Here is a 19,941-nt window from a genome sequence, read left to right on the forward strand (position 1 = left end):
GTGAGAGTTAGCCATGCAGATTTAGGGGCAGGAGGGAGGGCAAAGGACAGTGTTCAAGGCAGAGTGCAAAAGCCTTAAGATAGAAATATGCCTGGAAGGCTCAAGGAACAGCTAGGATGCAAGCGTGGCTGAAGCAACGGAATAGTAAAGATACCGTCAGGGAGGCAAGAGGAATGGGATAAGGACACAAAAACAAGATTCTATAGGGCCAAGTAGGACAATATAAAGACTGTGGCTTTTACTTTGATTGAAATAAGGAGCCACTACAGGGCTCTGAGCCGAGGAATGACATGACAACACGTGCTAAAAATATAAAAACTGACTAATTTTAAGTAAAACGAATGAAAAGGGGCAGATGAAAATTTGCTAGTAAACTTCAACAAAAGTCCTTGCACTGGTGAATGAGACTGAAAGATGAATACCAAGATTTACTAAGTGCAGTTAATGATGCTCTACTTCCATTTGGGTTTATGCATCTTAGAAAGGTTAAAACCAAGATTTGGGAGAAAAAACTGAATCTACAACCAAACCTTCAAACCACTGATCAAAAAGTATTAGCCCAAAATTTTTGGTAAAAATTATTCAGTAGAATATTCAATCATATTGTTCTTACTTTAAAACTGCAATGTTAAGGTCAAAAATGTACATTATATATCATATCAGTACAGCAGTACATGTATTAGAAAAATAAAATGTTCAAAACATTTTTACTGTTGTAGTGCCTCATGCAAAAAGTCTGGAGACTATTCTCTTAGGATACAAAGAAAACAGATTCAACAACAAACAAGGCTCTCTGATACAGGCCTCCTCTATGTACCCTATACCGCAACTTGCCTGTAATTCCATGAATGGTGCCATGTTCATTTATGCCTCTGCATAAGTGGCTGCCTCTATCCAAAATCACCTCTGCCTAACTTCTACTGCTTATCATTTAAAGTACTTGTGATACCTCCTCTGTGAAGCTTTCCCCTCTCCTACCAAGCTTTCCCTTCCCCTAGGTAAAAGTAACTGTGTTCTCCTTTGCCCCGTACGCTATCCCCTGTTCATCTCTAATTTTAAAAAAATATCAATTAAAAAACAAACAAACAAAGTTTGATAAATAAGCTAACTGACCCAGTAGTATATGCTGTGGGATTTAGACTCTAATAAGTAATTCCTTTCCATCTATCAAATCCCATGTCATCAATTCGTACCATACCTTACCAAATAATTAAATCTTGGATTATTTAAATCACAATCCTTCACACTTTTAAAAGCAGTTTATAAATAATTTGGGGGGATTCTATATGGAGCCTGTATTTTCTGCTACATCTATTAAATTTTTAAAAAACAAAAAACAAACATGTATGGAGCCATCGCACAGAAAATCTGATAACTATACAGACTCTGTCGGCAGGAACCATATGTTTTGATGTGTGTGACTGCCTATGGTTGCATTGTACAACTAACAAATGCAATCAATACCAGGAACAGTCACATAGGTCTAACTAAAGTCCTACATATAAGATCTGTACTCTTGTGTGAGATGTGACCTATTTCATCATCAAATTGTTCTGCCTAATTCCTCAGAGCCACTTTTTTTTTTTTTTGCGGTACGCAGGCCTCTCACTGTTGTGGCCTCTCCCGCTGCGGAGCACAGGCTCCGGATGCACAGGCTCAGCGTCCATGGCTCACAGGCCCAGCCGCTCCACGGCATGTGGGATCTTCCCGGACCGGGGCACGAACCTGCGTCCCCTGCATGGGCAGGCGGACTCTCAACCATTGCGCCACCAGGGAAGCCCCAGAGCCACTTTTTTATAATGGTGGACATGTATATGAACACTGTATCTTGTCATATATTTTTATTAGCAAGCACTACAAAGGATCAATGGGTCATCATCATGAGTTCTCAAAAGCTCATGTTCTGTGGCTAAATATATTTTACAACATCTCTTAATGGCATACCACCATGTCTTTAAGAAACAAATATCATGCACAACATTCTAGACATACCAAGGCATCTTAACTCACTCCTATTTACTGTACTTTAATTATATACTCAAAATAGACTAAGAACCCAGTCCTGTAACACTGCCTACCCCAACTAGATCCATTTCTAAAAGCAAAATTATTATAAAGTAGATAAACCTGTATTCTTACCATTATTGCTAACAAAATCTTCATGTAAAATAGGGAGATCAAGTCGAATTCGTTTTAAACAGGTCTGAAAATAAAAAACATTTTTACATTTTCACTTAGATTTGGGGGAAAACGGTCATTGATTTTATTATTAGTTTCAAAAAAGTTGTTCAAATAGCTACTATTAGTTCCTTCTCTCTACTAAGACTGAAAATGAAGACCCCCAAAGAGCTACTTAGCCTCACTAATCTATCCTTATACAATTTAGCATTGTGAATGATATTCATAATGATCTCAACACCTACCTGAACTTCCTTTTTATTTCCCAGATATTCAACTCTGTCAATAAAATCTTCAAATTGCAGTTTAGGGAATAGCCTATGCGCCCAGTGCTCCATGTGTCTGATTAGTGTCTTCAAGTCCTCAGCCTGGAACATAAAAATAAAAATGCTAAATAGAAGACTCATTCTCACAACTGACCTTGTCAGCAGATTTTAGAACTGAATAATAGTATCAAAGTCACGTGTCCTTTTATATTTATAAGGTTAATAAACTTTTAAAAGAAACTTTAAGAAGAAAAATATTTATCAAGGGCTTAGAGCAGGTGTCCCCAACCCCCGGCCATGGACCGGTCCACGGTGGGTTAGGAACTGGGCCACACAGCAGGAGGTGAGCAATGGGCGAGCAAGAGAGCGAAGCTTCATCTCCCGCTCCCCATCGCTCACATTACCACCTGACCCATCCCCCACACCCCTCACCACCCCTCGTCCCCCAGGAAAAACTGTCTTCCACGAAAACAGTCCCTGGTGCCAAAAAGGTTGGGGACTGCTGGCTTAGAGGGCTGCAGTCTAATAGCACTGGATAGATTTTTAAAAATCAGAGGAAAACAGAAACCCAGTATGAAAACTTAATAAAAGTTAAAAGATAATCACATGTATCTTTTCAGACCTATAAATACTTGAAAATAAACTTCAATAAAATATGGCAAGATATCTTTTAGAAATAACTATACAAACTGACAGGTCTCTAAACAATATACAGAAAGCACTGAGAATCAGCTCTGTGAAAATATATTCAGAAATCCCAAGGGCAAAGTACCAAAGACTAGCAAGAACAGTGTAAACATTCTCAGACCACAATACCTCTCTATATTTGAAATTTCAATTTAACATTAAAAAATTTTTTAAATGAAAATCAAAGTTTAATAAACTAGAGTAATAAATGAAAAAAGTTTCAAATTCCTGATTTTACTGTACAATATTTTCTTATAGTATTTTAAAATAGGAGACTGGTTAAAAGCTCTGGACCAGACTGCATAGATTCAAATCTAAATTCTACAACTTAATAGCTGTGTGACTTTGAACAAATCACTTTAACTCTGTGTGCCTTTTTCTTCATGAATAAAACGAGAACATACATACCTCATTGGGTTGTTAGGAGGATTAAGTAATACAAGTAAAGTGCCTGACACAAAGCAAGTCCTCAAATGTTGGCAATTATTGTTTGTGGTGGTATATGATCTTGTCTAAGAAGCTAATGGTTAAAATAATCAACTCTACCAATAACTCAATATGTAATGCTGAGAACATAATGTCATTTCATTCTCATTCTGATAAAAATAAAAGTTTTTTCAAAAGTTCAATCATCGGGCTTCCCTGGTAGCGCAGTGGATAAGAATCTGCCTGCCAACGCAGGGGACACGGGTTCGATCCCTGGTCCAGGAAGATCCCACATGCCGTGGAGCAACTAAGCCCGTGTGCCACAACTACCGAGCCTGCACTCTAGAGCCTGTGAGCCACAACTACTGAAGCCGGCGCGCCTAGAGCCCGTGTTCCGCAACAAGAGAAGACACTGCAATCAGAAGCCCACGCACCGCAACGAAGAGTAGCCCCTGCTCGCCGCAACTAGAGAAAGCTCGCGTGCAGCAATGAAGACCCAATACAGTCAAAAATAATAAAATAAAAATTTTTTTAAATTAAAAAAAAAAGTTCAATCACCTATGACCATTTTCCAGTTGTTGGGGTAGCTGATCAGCCACCTCACAATATCACATTACACCCAAGGGACAGAGAAGAGAAATACCTAAATACAGTGTGAAGTCCCAAGTTATACATGGAGAAAAAAGCATCGAGGATTCAACTTTGTTAGAAAATAGTAGAATTTTCAAAGGCAAAGTACAGAAGACTAGACAAACTCAGAGCCCAACCTCACCCAGTGAAGGAACACAAAATATTTATCCTTTGTATAAGTTTAAAGTACTTATTATGAAAATGATGAAGAGGTCATAAATTCAAAGCACCAATTAATTCATCACTACTACCTGAAAATTTCAATAAGAGCAATGAATTAACCGAGCTGGGCATGGTTTTAAAATATCTTGATTTATGTTTAGTTTTGTGGCAAAATAGGACACAGACTTATATTCTCCCTTCCTGTCCACCGAAACTAAGCAAGTGTACTACAATTTTCAGCCTCCCAGGTTTGAAATCTTGGGATTAATTTTTACTTTTGTACCTCCCAATCACCTCCAAGTATTATATATTGTTCATCCCTCTACTATTACCCTATCCAGGCTATTTCACCTCATTCTGCTGGTAGTGAAATAGCCTCTGAATTGCTATCTGCCTCCAGCTGCTTCCCTCTTTCCAACTATCCTGAATACCACACCAAGATCATGCTCATGCTGTGTTAATGTTACTCTAGCTGGGCCGTGAAATGGAAAGTCGAGGCTCTGCCCTTAACCACTCGCAGTGGAGGCTTAAAACTCTAAAACTCTGCTTCCTTCACTAGATAACGGGACCAACACCTACCCCAGAGGTTGATAATGAAAGAATATAATTGAAAATACTTCATAAACTGCAAAGCTCTACAAAGATATCATCTGCAAAAAATTGTATCTACACGCTACACAATTCAAAGAGAATTTTTAAATGTACGTTTGTGCAGAGATTTACAGTTCCTAAATGTCTTCAAATAGTGTCCTTTCTACTACATCATAGTTTCTAAAGAGATATGATGATGAATGATGGTATCTGTGAAACATTCTAAGATTCCTAAGAACATGATAATGGGCCCACAGTCTTATTGATATTTTAAAAAACAAAGGTCTAAAATAAAAATCAGACACTTCTTACCTCATGACCTTTACCTTTGAATTTTGCCTTATCAAACACATGCCTTAATGCTGGAAGCCCTCTCTCTGAAATTAATCTGTGAATAGAAATATGTTTTAAATTTCAAGTTTTCTAAAGCCATCAAGGCCAAAACAAGACCATAAGAAGAAAAAAATATTAACTACTGAACTGAGAAAAATGTCTGATCTCCAAATCATCCCAACCAAAAGCCTGTAACATAAAAGGGAAAAAATGATAGAAAAAAAGTATAAATATTTAAGGAAATAGTAAATGTACCTCTCAGCATTCAGCTTGGGTATATTCCTTTTAACTGTTCTCTTTGGAGGTACAGGAACAGGAGCTCCTCTCCCTAACTCTGGTGAAATATACCAAGATTTAATATTACTTAAGTAATTTAAGCCTCATTTATAAAATGTATCATTTCTAAGCTGTTAGATGGATAGCTGAACATGGACACCACTTTGGGACCCTATACAGACCTTCTTCAGGTTCAGCTCCTTCACCATCTTCTCTCTCTGGAGAGGCTGGAGGTGGGAATGGAGGAAAAGTTTCATCTTCTATATGCTCATAATCTGGTAGGTCAATCAAGCCATTCTCCTGTGGTTCTAGCATCTTTTCCTCTAGGGGGGAAAAAAAGTAAACATGTTTATGCATCCAAGTGGTCTTCTTATTACACAGTTAAGTTCCACTTGCAGCAAAATGCATGTGTTTCAGTCAGTTAAACCATATTTCAAACTCACACATCATGAACTGAAGTGAAGAAGATAACAGTTATGGAAAAAAGAACAAAGTTAGAAATTAGAACTGAGTTCTAATGTAGACCCTACCACTAAATAACAATATGATTTTGAGCAAATCATTTTACCTCAACTGTTGAGTTTCCCCATCATAAAATGATGATTTTAACTTTTCAGAGGGTTTCAAACTGTGGTCCAAAGGGGTGTGAAATAGGCAGGGTACAATACCTCACCCCCACTTCAACCAGAGAAGCTTTTTAAAAAATACTGTTGGGAATTCCCTGGTAGTCCAGTGGTTAGGGCTCTGTGTTCTCACTGCTGAGGGCCCGGGTTCAATCCCTGCTCCAGGAACTAATATGCCATAAGCTGTGCAGGAGGACCGAAAAAGGAAAAATAAAAATAAAAATACTGTTTACATATTGGTTTTCTAGTAAGGTTTCCTTTGAAGAAATGGAAATAATCCTTAAGTTGGTAACTTGAAAGAATGCTTTTCAGTACCATCTTACTTGACCTCTCAGAAACATCTGACACTTCTGATCAGTTCCTTTTTCTGGAAAAGTGTTTTTGTTGACTCCTGAAACACAGTACTCAACTGGCTTTCCTCCCTTCCTGGACACTCCTCCTGGATCTTCTTTGCAGATTCATATTCCTCTAACCTGGTCAGTTAGTATCCAAGACTTCATCCTAGGCCCTCTTCACTCAGTTATGCACATGGTTTTAATTTATAGATGACCCATTAATTTTTTATCTCCACCTGAGCATCAAATCCGAGCTCTAAATCCCTACTTCTCATTTTACAGCTCTAAAATTTCTCAAAGGCACCTATAACTCATCATGTATGAAACCAACCTTCTAAATTTTCCCAATTCAATGAATGACACCTATCCAGCTATATATCAGAAACCTGCAAGTCGTCCTTAACACTTCATTCCCCCATCCTAAATACCCTGTCCATTTTACTTCCAGATTAACCCTTGAGTCCGTCCATTTCTCCCTATTTCCACAACCACTTCCTAACACTTCTTGTTTGGATTACACCATTACTCCTATCCATTTTGCCCTTTAATCCATTCTCCATATTACAGCTAAACTGAACCTTTGGAAATGTCAAGCTGATCACATTACTGCTAGGCTTAAATACTTCAATGGCTTCCTACTGCTCTTAGGATAATGATAAAACTCCAAGGCCCTGCAGGGTTTAGCACTTTCCTACTTCTCCAGACTTACTTCACACCATTCTCCATGCTTTTTCTTTCTATCCCTCAGGCCACTAGACCTTTACAAAAGCTGTTTCCTATCTTGAAGGCTCTTCCCTGACTCCTAATCTCTTTCAGATCTCAACCGTCACCTCAGAAAAGTCTTCCCCAATTTTCCTAAATTAAATCCTCCTATGACAAGCATTCAAAATGTCAAGTACAAGTTTTGTAGCACTCACCCAGTTCCAATATTAGGTTCTATTTGTGTGATTATTTGATTAATGTCTGTCTCCCATCATAGACTGTAGCTCTAAAAGGGCAATGACAAGGTGGGTCTCTGTGCTCCTCTACTGTATCCCCAGAAGTGATATACAGCCAGTGCTCAAGAAATAGCTGTTGACCTTGGTCCTCCCAACTCGAACTAGCAGAAAACCTGAGCAGTTCTGCAGCCCCAAAGGAGGGCACACCTCCTAACGCCTACTTCAAATGTGGCCAAGAGGGAAATGCACAGGTAAGGGGCTCCTGGAGGGCAAGGCTGGGACCCTGGAGGAGGGGAACAAGGGGGTGGCCCCAGAGAGAACTGAGGTGGCCAATTGAGCTTTCTCATTTCACGTAGCCCAGGAATCCTCACTATGCAAATACATGTGTTTCCTGAACTCAGATGGTGAGAATTATTTTAAGTGAGTTCAGGTCATGGGTAGTGTAATGCATTACCCAAATCTATCAGATTCCTGAGTTTGGGATAACATGAGAGTTCATGAAGGAAAGATATCTCAAAAAATTATCTGAATCTGTTCAGTTCCTGAGTTTATGGACAGTGAGAGTTCTGATGGCAATGATACTTGTAATTCCTGTCTAGCAGGATTTAATAACTGCAGTGGGCCACTAAAAAAAGAAAGAAAGAATTTGGTTTTTTTTTTTTAATATTTATTTATTTGGCTGTGCCGGGTCTTAGTTGCAGCACTCGGGATCTTCGTTGCGTCATATAGGGTCTTTACTTGCGGCATGCGGGATCTTTAGTTTCAGCATGCAAACTCTTCATTGCCATATGTGGGATCTAGTTCCCTGACCAGGGATCGAACCTGGGCCCCCTACATTGGGAGCGCAAAGTCTTAGACACTGGACCACCAGGGAAGTCCCTGAAATAATTGTTGAATGGAGGAATGAAGAATTCCAAAGCTTCCCCAAAACTGTAAAACTACTGGAGCTAGAGGATCTCCAAAGTCTCTCCAATTCTAAACTTCCAAGACCACAAGTACATAAAAAAAAAACGAAGTATCAAGCATAGGTTTTCAAAATTGGAAAGGCAGTTAAAGGTCATATTGAAGTTCCTTCGGTTAAGTAAAAATGAAAAACACATTTTTCATTTTTACCAAGAAATTTTTTGAACAACGTATTCACCATTTTGTTCCACTACCTTCTGCCATTTTTCAGGTAACTTCATAATTCCACCTTCCCAAAACTTTTTATCCTTCTGAGCAAAGAACTGCTCCAGGTGCCTTTTACAGTCTTCCAGGGAATTGAAATTTTTTCCATTAAGAGAATTTTGTAAAGACTGAAATAAATGGAAATCCGAAGGTTCAATGTCCGGTGAATATGGTGGATGAATCAGAACTTCCTAGCCAAGCTGTAACAGTTTTTGCCTGGTCATCAAAGAAACATACAGTCTTGTGGTATCCTGATGGAAGATTATGCATTTTCCACTAATTCTGGACTCTTTTCCTCAAGTGCTGCTTTCAGTTGGTCTAATTGGGAGCAGTACTTGTTGGAATTAATCTTTGGTTTTCCGGAAGGAGCTCATAAAGGAGGACTCCCTTCCAATCCCACCATATACACAACATCACCTTCTTTGCATGAAGACCAGCCTTTGGTGTGGTTGGTGGTAGTTCATTTCCCTTTCCCCACAATCTCGTCCATTCCACATTATCGTACAGTAACCATTTTTCATTGCCCATCACAATTTGTTTTAAAAACGGAACGTTTTCTTTACGTTTAAGTAGAGAATCGCATGCGGAAATATGGTCAAGAAGGTTTTTTGCTTAACTTATGTGGAACCCAAACATCAAAGTGATTCACATAACCAAGCTGGTGCAAATGATTTTCAACGTCACTGGTCTACCTGACCGTGGAGCATCATCCAGCGAGAAATCTCCAGCACGAAACTTCACAAACCACTTTTGACACGTTCGATCGGTCACAGCACCTTCTCCATACGCGGCACAAATCCTTTTTTATGTTTCAGTGGCATTTTTACCTTTCTTGAAATAACAAAGCATAATTATGCCAAAAGTGTTGCTTTTTGTCTTCCATCTTCAATATCAAAATGGCTACACAAAAATTCACCAATTTTGGTAAGTTTTTTTTAAAATGCACATTGATATTTCATTGTTTCAAATGAAGTTAAAGACAACTAAGAAGCACTACTAGAGCCATCTTGCAGAAAAAACGAACTTTTGGGCCTCATTCTATCAACAGTTAAGCCTTCTGGGAAGAAATGGGGCTCACACCTTTGAAGCCAACAGGGAACTATGAATGAGATAACAGGGCACAAACTATATTAAGTGTAACGATGCAATGCAAGGAACCAGCCAAGCCTGGGGCAGGACTTGTCAGGAAACTTGTAGTGAATAAGATAACTCTGTCTTGGGCTTCGCTGGTGGCGAAGTGGTTGAGAGTCCGCCTGCCGATGCAGGGGACGCGGGTTCGTGTCCCGGTCCGGGAGGATCCCACATGCCGCAGAGCAGCTGGGCTCGTGAGCCATGGCCGCTGAGCCTGTGCTCCGCAACGGTAGAGGCCACAGCAGTGATGAGGCCCGCGTACCGCAAAAAAAGATAGCTCTGTCTTTAACTTCTTGACAATGGTTGCCTAGTCTCTTTTTAGACATTGATTAAGGTCTCTTCACTTCCTCCTCTAGTCCTCAGACTCGCAGAAGAGTGAAGGTAACAAAAAAATTTAATATCCAAATTCGTTCCCAGTCCCTTAGGTGTCCAATGCCCAACTTTTTCTAAGTCACCAAAACAGAAGTCCCTGTCGCTAGGAAGTCCTACCAAACTGACTCAATGACCTCCTTGCTACCCAGCCCTAAAACCACAAAACTTCCCATCCCATCCCTCTTCTCCGACCTCCCTTCATCCTCACTCCCCTGTCTGTTCTCTCACTTCAACCACACTCATTCATTCATTCAACATTCACAGGACGCCTCCAGTGTTTAGAAGCCCCGGTACAGAAACTGGAGATATAAAGATGTATCTGACACACGTTCCCTTACACTAAAAGGCCTGGTTTAGAGAGAGACAGACCCGAAACGTAAACAAGAAGTAAAAGCGCCGGCCCTGGTCCCCACCGACCTCCTCTCCGCACAGGTCTCAGCCGGTCAGGCCTCCTTCCTCTCCAGTCCCGATCAGCCCAGGTCCGTCTCAGTCATGTCCTCCTGCTTTCTCACTCCCTCCTTGCGACTTCCCGGCATCCCCGCTCCCCAGCCTGACTCCCTCGGCCGGCTCTCCCCTCGGGAACCTCACTCTCCCGCCAGCCCGCTCTCACCTCGAGCAGACTGCCGTAGGCACAGCACAGGGATCCGCGCGGCCGAGAAACGGTGTATCTCGCGAGACTCTCGCGAGACGAGTCCTTGGCTTTTGGCGCCAAAAGCCTGGGCGGTGCCTACCGGACCCACCTCCCCCAGGTCCCGCCCACCCACGTCTATCCCCACCTTTCCGGCGTCCGACCCATCCCGCACTACTTTCCCTACCGCTTCCGCCCTCACGAGTTCTTCCGAGGAGTTTAGTCTCCTTGTCCGCGTGATGTTCGTGTTCGTTATGCTCTATGCACTTCAGACTTTGGAAGTAGATCTCAGGTTTTTAGAAAACTGGGTTGTGGATGGAATATAAAGGCTGGAGGCAAACAGAATTTGATGAGAAACTACCGATTCTTCAGAGTTACTAACAAAATTCCTTGAACATAAGTGTTCTATTAATTGAATAATGAGCCGAGAAAAGAGGCAGTAAAGAGTTAGTGTTAGGATTGTGGGCACAAAGAAGAATGTCAAAAATGTGTTACCTTTAATTTTTTTTTATGTGAGTCCAAATATATTCGTGCAATATATATTTGCTTGCGCACACATGCACACAAAATAAATATATAAGTGGAGATGGAAACTGGACATACGGGACAGGGTGGGATGGGGACTTAACACCATACTTTTTTGGAACATATAAATGTGTTAACTATTCAGAAAACTAAAAAAAGTTACCTTTAGCACCTATAGCATCAAGATTTGACAGACCAAGAAGATGAGTAGTGTTTGCTACATTCTTTCTCTACTTTTCTGTAGCTTGAAATATTTCATTAAAATTATAGAATAAATGTGAAAAGAATAAGAGAAAGTAAATTGCAAGCTCTATCTAAAATTATGTATGCAAATATGTATATATACCACATTTTCCTTAATTTTATGGTTTTATTTCTATAAATGCAAGATAAAAAATATTAAGCAATTTACAAAATTAACATTAATTTAAATGGGAAATATGTTAACTTCAAGAGTCCGGGTAACTGAGGCAAGAGGCATTCTTCTAATTATCCAGATAACAGTCTATATTCTTCACTTTATGTCTAATAAAATAAATATAAAAGCACTTTGAGGGAATTCCCTGGCAGTCCAGTGGTTAAGACTCAGTGCGTCCACTGCAGGAGGCATGGGTTTGATCCCTGGTGGGGGAACTAAGATCCCACAATCTGCCTGGCCAAAAAAACAAAAAAAAAAAGCACTTTGAGAAATTAAGACGTTATATGCCACCCCACCCCCCAAAAAAGCCCAGAGCTGAAGCTCTGAGGGTTTGAATCTCAGTTTCATCATTTACTACTTGTTGACATTTGTGCTTCAGTTCCTTATTATTAATAATAGTATCTACTTCATAGGGTTATGAGGAGGATTAAATGATAGTACTTAATAAATGTTACCTATTATTATCCATATAATTTGTAAATTGTTTGACCCTTTTAGAAAATGTAAAGGCTTTGGTAATTGATCGTAAGTCTGTGTGAATATAACTACCACAGTTGTAAGGCACTGGCATATTAATGTCTAAGACTGTCCTCTTTTTCATATGTGAGGAATACTAGAAATATATTTTCCTTAACAATTGCACCAGAAATATAAAAAATAACTTTCTCATAGACCATGTCATTAAAACTTTTAGAACTGTTTGATGTTTTTAAAAGTGAATAGTGTTGAAAACACATGAGGCTGTCAGTTAGAGGAGCTACAGATGGAATTGGAACCTCTGGCTTCAGTGTGGTCAGGTTTCTCCAGTATTGCCTCAACGAGCTGGGAGACGGGGTCTATATGCTGAAGAAGCTTGACCCTATGGGACAACAGACCTGCTCGGCCCATCCCGTTCGGTTCTCCCCGGATAAATATTCTAGACACCAAATCACCATCAAGAGACACTTCAAGGTGCTCATGACCCAGAAACCGTGCCCCATCCTCTGAGGATCTTTGAAAATTTCATGTCTCTTCTGCCTGCTAGCCTTCGAGAGACTTTCTGAAACCAAGCTCTCCAATCCGTGAGCCTTGAAGCCTTCCTACGACCCTTGCTCTTTGGAATCCAGTCTCATCATTGCCTTTGATCATGCTTGTTGTGAGGCAATGATGGTAGCATCCCCTTTAAAGGGAAAATGTTTGAATCTTTTCATACTTCGAATCACTCCCAGGTTATTAAAATGATTTGAAAGAGCTAAAAAAAAAAAGAGTGAATAGTGTTAAAGGAAAAATAGACTATCAAAGAACAAGGATTGAGTACAGAGTGTAAAAGTTTTTCTGGAAAGCTGGAAACCCAGTCCAGAGGTGAAGTTTGAAAGAAGAAAAATGGGGTAAATCTTTTAAAACTAAAAGACCATGAACTATTTCTAAACCACATTTGAAAAGCAAAGTCTCTGTGTCTTATCTATTGGCTGGTGTTATTTGGGCTTATCACTTAGGTAAGTACTGGACTGGCTGGTGGTGGTGATTTGCTATGTACTTGAGGACTCCATCTCAAGACTGTGGCATCAACTTGCCCCTGCCTTGTACATAACATGCCCAGGTTGGGATCGTATCACCCAGTTGGGTCTGCATCAGCATTAGTAATCAAGGTGATGAGCCCAGGGATTTTTTTTTTTTTTAACAAGCAAATATTTTGGTGTGTCTTTATTTTTTATTTTTTTAACATCTTTATTGGAGTATAATTGCTTTACAATGTTGTGTTAGTTTCTGCTATATAACAAAGTGAATCAGCTATATGTATACATATATTCCCATATCCCCTCCCTCTTGCATCTCCCTCCCTCCCACCCTCCCTATCCCACCCCTGTAGGTGGTCACAAAGCATGGAGCTGATCTCCCTATGCTATTCGGCTGCTTCCCACTAGCTATCTAATTTACATTTGATAGTGTATATATGTCAACGCAACTCTCTCACTTCGTCCCATCTTACACTTACCCCTCTCCATGTCCTCAAGTCCATTCTTTACATCTGTCTTTATTCCTGTCCTGCCCCTATGTTCATCAGAACCATTTTTTTTTTTAGATTCCGGTATTTGTTTTTCTCTTTCTGACTTACTTCACTCTGTATGACAGACTCTAGGTCCATCCACCTCACTACAGATAACTCAATTTCGCTTTTTTATGGCTGGGTAATATTCCATTGTATATATGTGCCACATCTTCTTTATCCATTCATCTGTCAATGTACACTTAGGTTGTTTCCATGTCCTGAGCCCAGGGATTTTTTTTTTTTTTTTTTTTTTGCGGTACGCGGGTCTCTCACTGCCGTGGCCTCTCCCGCAGCAGAGCACAGGCTCCGGACGCGCAGGCCCAGTAGCCACGGCTCACAGGCCCAGCCGCTCCGCGGCATGTGAGATCTTCCCAGACCGGGGCGTGAACCCGCGTCCCCTGCATCGGCAGGCGGACTCTCAACCACTGCGCCACCAGGGAAGCCCCCCAGGGATTATTAATTAGGATCTGGTCAGCTACAAATAACAGAAAAACTAAAACTAAATACACTAAAATAACAATAAACAAGGTAGAAAGTTTGTCTCTCACGTACAAGAAGTTTGGAGGTAGTAAGTTCATAGTTGGTACGGTGCTCCATGGTGTTAGGAAACTGGTGTCCTGTTTTCTTGCTTTACCACGTGAGCATTCCATTCTCAAGTTCACCTTATTTTCTGAGATGGCTTCTAGAGCTCCAACTGCATTCCAGTCAGCAGGAAGGAGGAAAGAGAGAAGGGCATGACTCAACATTTTAAGAATGTTTCCCAGAAGATGCATACGACAATTCTGGTTACATCCAGAATGTAATCTCATGGCCACACACAGCTGCAAAAGAGGCTGGGAATATAGTCTTTATTCTTGGTGGTCATGGCCCAGTAAAAACTCAGGGTTTCTATTACTGTGGAAGAAGGGGTGAAAAGATGTTGGGGGAAAATTAGTAGACTGCCACATACAATAAAATAGAAAAAAATAAACGAATGTTTTTATTTTGCAAATCTAGAACTTTAGAGTGTTTCCAAAAATATTAAGAATGTGAATAACTAGTACTTTCACAATAAGGCACATAAGCAGTTCTCGGCACAAGAAGACTATTACATCACTGTACATTGTATTAGACCTTTGGGAATCTTTCCTGGACTACATCCTCAAACCATAACATCAGCTCTACTAAGAACTAAAAGTCTGACCACAATCAAATCACTTTATTGCTCTGAGTCTGTTTGCTCTTTTGTAAGACAGAAGGTATGGATTAGATCAGTGGTCCTCAACCTTTTTGGCACCAGGGACTGGTTTCCGTGGAAGACAATTTTTCCACAGATGGGGGTGGAGTGGGGGAGGATGGTTTCTGGATGATTCAAGCGCATTACATTTATTGTGCACTTTATTTCTAGTATTATTACATCATAATATATAATGAAATAATTATGCAACTCACCATAATGCTGACAGGAGGCGGAGCTCAGGCGGTAATGTGAGCCATGGGGAGCAGCTGTAAATACAAATGAAGCTTTGCTCGCTTGCCGCTCACCTGCTGTGTGCCTGAATCCTAATAGGCCATGGACCGGTACCCATCCATAGCCCAGGGGTTAGAGACCCCTGGATTAGATGATCCCAAAGGTACTGTTTTAATGGAGGATACTGAAGAGTAATAAATCAACAGGTATTTATTGAGTGTTATGTGTTTTAGGTAATAAGCCATATTGGTAAGATAAGATAACCTTTGAAACACCCTTTCTATGTTTGGAAGCTCCTACTTTATGAGTTCATCCCTAAGATAGAAGCAAAAAACTCATCTTCTCAGGGTTGCACACAGCTAGATATATCCTGGGTACCCCAGTTCCACAACAAAATGAGACTGCAGGTCAGAAGAGGGTGAAGTGAAAATGGAGGCACTGCTTGCAATGCATTCTGGCAAAAAAACCACCAGCTTCCAAGGGCAGCAGAGCTAGACATGCTAGGGGTCATGTTCAGTGTCCAGTGTCAGTGGTGAGACTACAAGTACACTTTTGCCCAGTGGTGGCACCAGGAGAGTCTCCACTAGAGCAACAGAACAGCACAGTTTTGGCATCAGCCTGGCATAGCTGCCAAGCCTCATTTCCTGCCCACTCAGAGATTCTAGGAGTCATCTGTATCCTTTAATAAATTTCTTTTCTGTTTAAACTACTAATGAGACCAGATGCTGTTATTTGCAATGAAGAGCCCTAACACACATTGACCAATTATAAATGATAGAAGACAATATACAGTTACATGCTGATTTGCTTGGAACCCAAAAGTTGTTTAAGTGCTTGAGGAAAGAAAGATGAACAAGAGCTGGAGAAGTCAGGGAAGACTTCTGGAAAGATCTGGAACTTGACCAGAATCCTGGAATTAGGTAGGATTTGGATGGGAAGGTGCCCTAAAATAAGAGAAATAACAGAAGCATAAAAAATATTGGGGAAATTGATAAATAAAGTTAAGATAGCTATTTTGAACAGAAGGATCTCATCATAGTTATTTTTTCATAGCTCCTAAAAGGTTTTAAATATTGTTTTTATATAATATTTGATACCTACAGTATAATATATATAATATTTATGTATGTTATAAAGCACAATAGAATATACATACTTGTGAACATACCATCCAACCTAAGGACAAGCCAACATCTTACATCTAATTATTTGTTTATCCCTTCTCTGATTCCCCTTCCTACTGAGATCACCATTGTCCTGAATTTTCTATTTATCATTTCTTTTAAAAATAGTTTTTTTATATAGGTATAGGCCTAAACAATATAAGCAATATGCTGTTTACTATTGCTTGTTTTTGAGCTTTATAGAGATGGTATCAAACTGTATGCAATCAGCTTGGGCTTACTTCCTCACTTCATATTTTGTTCTGTGATTCTTCCATGTTGTTTCACACAGCTGTAGTTTAGAAAATTTTCACTGCTCTGTACAATTCTTTACTGAATGTACCACAATTTATTTAACTATTCTCTTGTTTGATAAACATTTGAAATGGTTTGAAGTTTTCTGCAACTCTGAACAGAACAGTGGTGCTATTTAGTATTCTTATACATGTATTTTATATATGCATTCTTAGATATGTATTGTTACATATGTATTTATATATATGTGTGTGTGTGTGTGTGTGTGTGTGTGTGTGAACAAAGACCTTGAGAGGACAGGTGGAAGGGATAGCCTTTGATGGCAGCACTTCTCTCCATTCAAATATGAAGGATGAGGTGTTTAGATATAAGTGTGTTATTAGGTTTTTGATAGGAAGTTAAGAATCAGAGACGATGACTGAATCATTACGTGGCTGAAGTTTTCCCAGGTAAGTGCAATGGAAGGAAAAAGGAACAAGGGACTTGAAGTATTTTCAGGAAGTGATGGACCTTGGAATCTGAACTGGATAGAGTAATGACAGGAGGAGACTGAGTGAAGATTTAAATGAAGCTGAGCTCTGGATGGGGCCTAAAGTTTGTTTCCAGGAGAGCACTTGAGCAAGTAAGTGCATTATGGTCAAAGGGTAGTGTGTTTAAATTTGTGATATTGTCACTTCCACTTTCTGTGAAAGTTGAGGGCCTTCCCAAGAGTTTTATATATACCCAGTGAGACCTAGGTTCTCAGGGTCATCTGGGCCTCTGAGCTCCTGAATCTCGTATGTTATTTCTGTTCTGAACTGTTTCAGATTAGGCCCTTTCTCCAGTTACCACAATAAAAGTCACTCATTCAGTAGATGTACCCTACTTTGTGGGGCTCCTAGAGAAAGGGTTATATCATATCTGGCAAAGCCTTCATCTCCATGCCATTTTCCCTGCTTTTCTCTCTCCTTCCCATCTCCTCTGTTATGGAGACCATTTTCCCATCTTCTTAAGCTTGGAGCCAATTGACACCCTCAGGATAGGGGTAGGAGGCAGTGTAGGTGGGTGCTCACCAACCACAAGCACTTATTAAAATACAGTATTCTTCCCAGCAAGAGCACTTCTCTCCCTAAGAGGACTTTAGTGCCATCCATTAAGGTAATAAAATGCTCTTAACCTCCATTCAAATAGAATTTCATGGAAACAAAGGGTGATAAGAAAATATACTCAAGGTGTGGTGAACTAGAAGCAAGCCATCTGAGGGACTGAGACCAGTACTATTTGACTTTCAGGTCTCATGTTTTTAAATTATTTCTTCTGTGTTCCCAATAGTAAGGTATTTTGCACTTCTGAAAAAATATTTGATAAAAGGAAAAATGGTTTAGATCACTTTTGACGCTTTCATAATTTTTAAATGTTGTAGGTTCAAATGCTTTAAAGCGCACTCTCACCAGATGAGGGAGCTGGGGAGCCGTTCCTTAAGTGTTTTCATGACCAAGGAGCATATTTTGAAGATTCAAAGTTTAAAAGATGTTATTCAAAATATGAAAGAAAATTTCCCTGATGGCATTTGAATGACAAAATTTCCTAGATAGAATACGAAACACTATGAACTGCAAAAGATCAATAAACTGGACTTCATCAAAATTAAAAACTTTTGTTCTTCAAAGAAAATGAAAAAACAAACCACAGGCAGGAGAAAATAGTTGCAAATCATATATTTGACTAAGGATTTGTATCTAGAGTGTATAGAGAACTCTTAAAAAAAAAAACAACAACTCAAGAATAAGACAAACAACCCAGTTCAAAATGGGGAAAAGAGGGACTTCCCTGGTGGTCCCGTGGTTAAGGCTCCGCCCTTCCACTGCAGGGGGCACGGGTTCGATCCCTGGTGTGGGGAACGGGGTGGGGTGGGGTGGGGTGGGGAATGGACAAAAGATTTAAACATTCACGTCACCAAAGAAGATATACGGATATTAGATAAGCATATAAAAAGATGCTCTATATCATTAGTCAGTAGGGAAGTATAAATTAAAACCACAGTGAGGTACCAGTATGCATCCAATAGAATGACTTACATTTTAAAAGACTGACCATACCAGATACTGGCAAAGATGTAGAACACCTGGAACTCTCCTACACTACTGATGGGAATGTAAAATAGTTTAAACACTTTGGAAAATAGTTTGGAAGTTTCTTTAAAAGTTAAACATACACCTACTGTATGACCCAGCCATTTTACTCTTGGGTATCTCGAGAGAAATGAAAACATATCCATATAAAGACTTGTACACAGATGTTCATACAACTTTATTTGTAATAGCCAAAAAACTAAAAGCAATACAAATGTCCATCAAAAGGTGGATAAACAAATTGTGATATAGCCATAGAATGGCTTGCTACTCAGCAATCAATGGACTATTGACACACACAGTATGGGTGAACCTCAGTAAGTATGCTCAAAGAAGCCAGACCCCCCAAAAAAGCATGTTAAAGAGTACATATCATAAAATTCCATTTATATAAAATTCTAGTTATGTATAGGATAGATAAACAACAAGGTCCTGTGATAGACCATAATGAAAAAAATATTAAAAATATATGTATAACTGAGTCACTTTGCTGTACAGCAGAAATTAAACACAACATAGTAAATCAAATATACTTCAATAAAAAATAAATAAATAAAATTCTAGAAAATGCAAACTATAGTAGGGCAATGGGCAGATGAGGGAGGGATTCTAAAGGGGCACAAGGAAACTGTTGGGAGGTAGTGGATGTGTTTTATTATCTTGATTGTGGTGATGGTTTCTCCACATATGTCAAAACTGTTCAAATGTCCTTTCCACATATGCCATCTATCATATGATTATGTCTCAATAGATCTGTAAAAAAGGTTCAAAGTATAAGAGATATTTTTTAAATACAGAAGAAAATTCCCTCAATAGAATTTAAACTAATTTGAATGTATTTATTGAGTTCCCAGTTCTCAAGGGTATATAGCACTGAATTTGGGACCTGTTACCTTGCAGAAATTGAATGAGTAATCACTTTTTTTCTTCTTATTATTTTTTGTGTTAAAAAAATAAATAAAACCAAAACAAAACCAAACAAGGGACTTCCCTGGTGGTCCAGTGGGTAAGACTCCGCATTCCCAATGCAGGGGGCCTGGGTTTGAGCCCTGGTCCAGGAAGATCCCACATGCCATGGAGCAACTAAGCCCATGCACCACAACTACTGAGCCTGTGCTCTAGAGCCTGCAAGCCACAACTACTGAGCCCACATGCCACAACTACTGAGGCCTGCATGCCTAGCGCCCATGCTGCACAACAAGAGAAACCACCACAATGAGAAGCCCGTGCACTGCAACAAAGAGTAG

General features: G+C 39.7%; 2 protein-coding genes and 1 non-coding gene across 12 annotated transcripts in view; 1 reads left to right on the plus strand and 2 right to left on the minus strand.

Annotated features, from left to right (window-relative positions):
• The window catches only part of TIPIN (TIMELESS interacting protein), a 249,307-nt gene that overhangs the window by 23,018 nt on the left and 206,348 nt on the right, over positions 1-19,941 (minus strand). Inside the window, exons 1-7 of one of the 10 annotated variants that reach the window (XM_060152668.1) lie at positions 10,726-10,796; positions 9,305-9,443; positions 5,732-5,872; positions 5,529-5,607; positions 5,253-5,328; positions 2,424-2,546; positions 2,140-2,203 (exon numbers count right to left, since the gene is read on the minus strand). In XM_060152668.1, the coding sequence (XP_060008651.1) occupies positions 2,140-2,203; positions 2,424-2,546; positions 5,253-5,328; positions 5,529-5,607; positions 5,732-5,864 (475 nt within the window). In that variant the 5' untranslated portion in view covers positions 5,865-5,872; positions 9,305-9,443; positions 10,726-10,796. The other 9 variants (XM_060152698.1, XM_060152658.1, XM_060152677.1 and 6 more) reach the window with 9 other exon arrangements.
• Positions 1,342-1,477, minus strand: LOC132506316 (small Cajal body-specific RNA 14). Its single transcript, XR_009535774.1, has one exon. It is a non-coding gene; the product is annotated as a small Cajal body-specific RNA 14 (non-coding RNA).
• On the plus strand, positions 12,422-12,673 carry LOC132531687 (H/ACA ribonucleoprotein complex subunit 3-like). Its single transcript, XM_060169664.1, has one exon. It carries the CDS (start codon positions 12,422-12,424, stop codon positions 12,671-12,673), a length of 252 nt encoding a protein of 83 aa, XP_060025647.1.

The sequence above is a fragment of the Lagenorhynchus albirostris genome, chromosome 1 (genome assembly GCF_949774975.1).
Source record: "Lagenorhynchus albirostris chromosome 1, mLagAlb1.1, whole genome shotgun sequence".
Taxonomy (NCBI): Eukaryota; Metazoa; Chordata; class Mammalia; order Artiodactyla; family Delphinidae; genus Lagenorhynchus; species Lagenorhynchus albirostris.

What these genes read in the sequence shown, in the direction of transcription:
- LOC132531687 (XM_060169664.1), top strand. Translation starts at nt 12,422, where the DNA reads ATGAGGCTGTCAGTTAGAGGAGCTACAGATGGAATTGGAACCTCTGGC.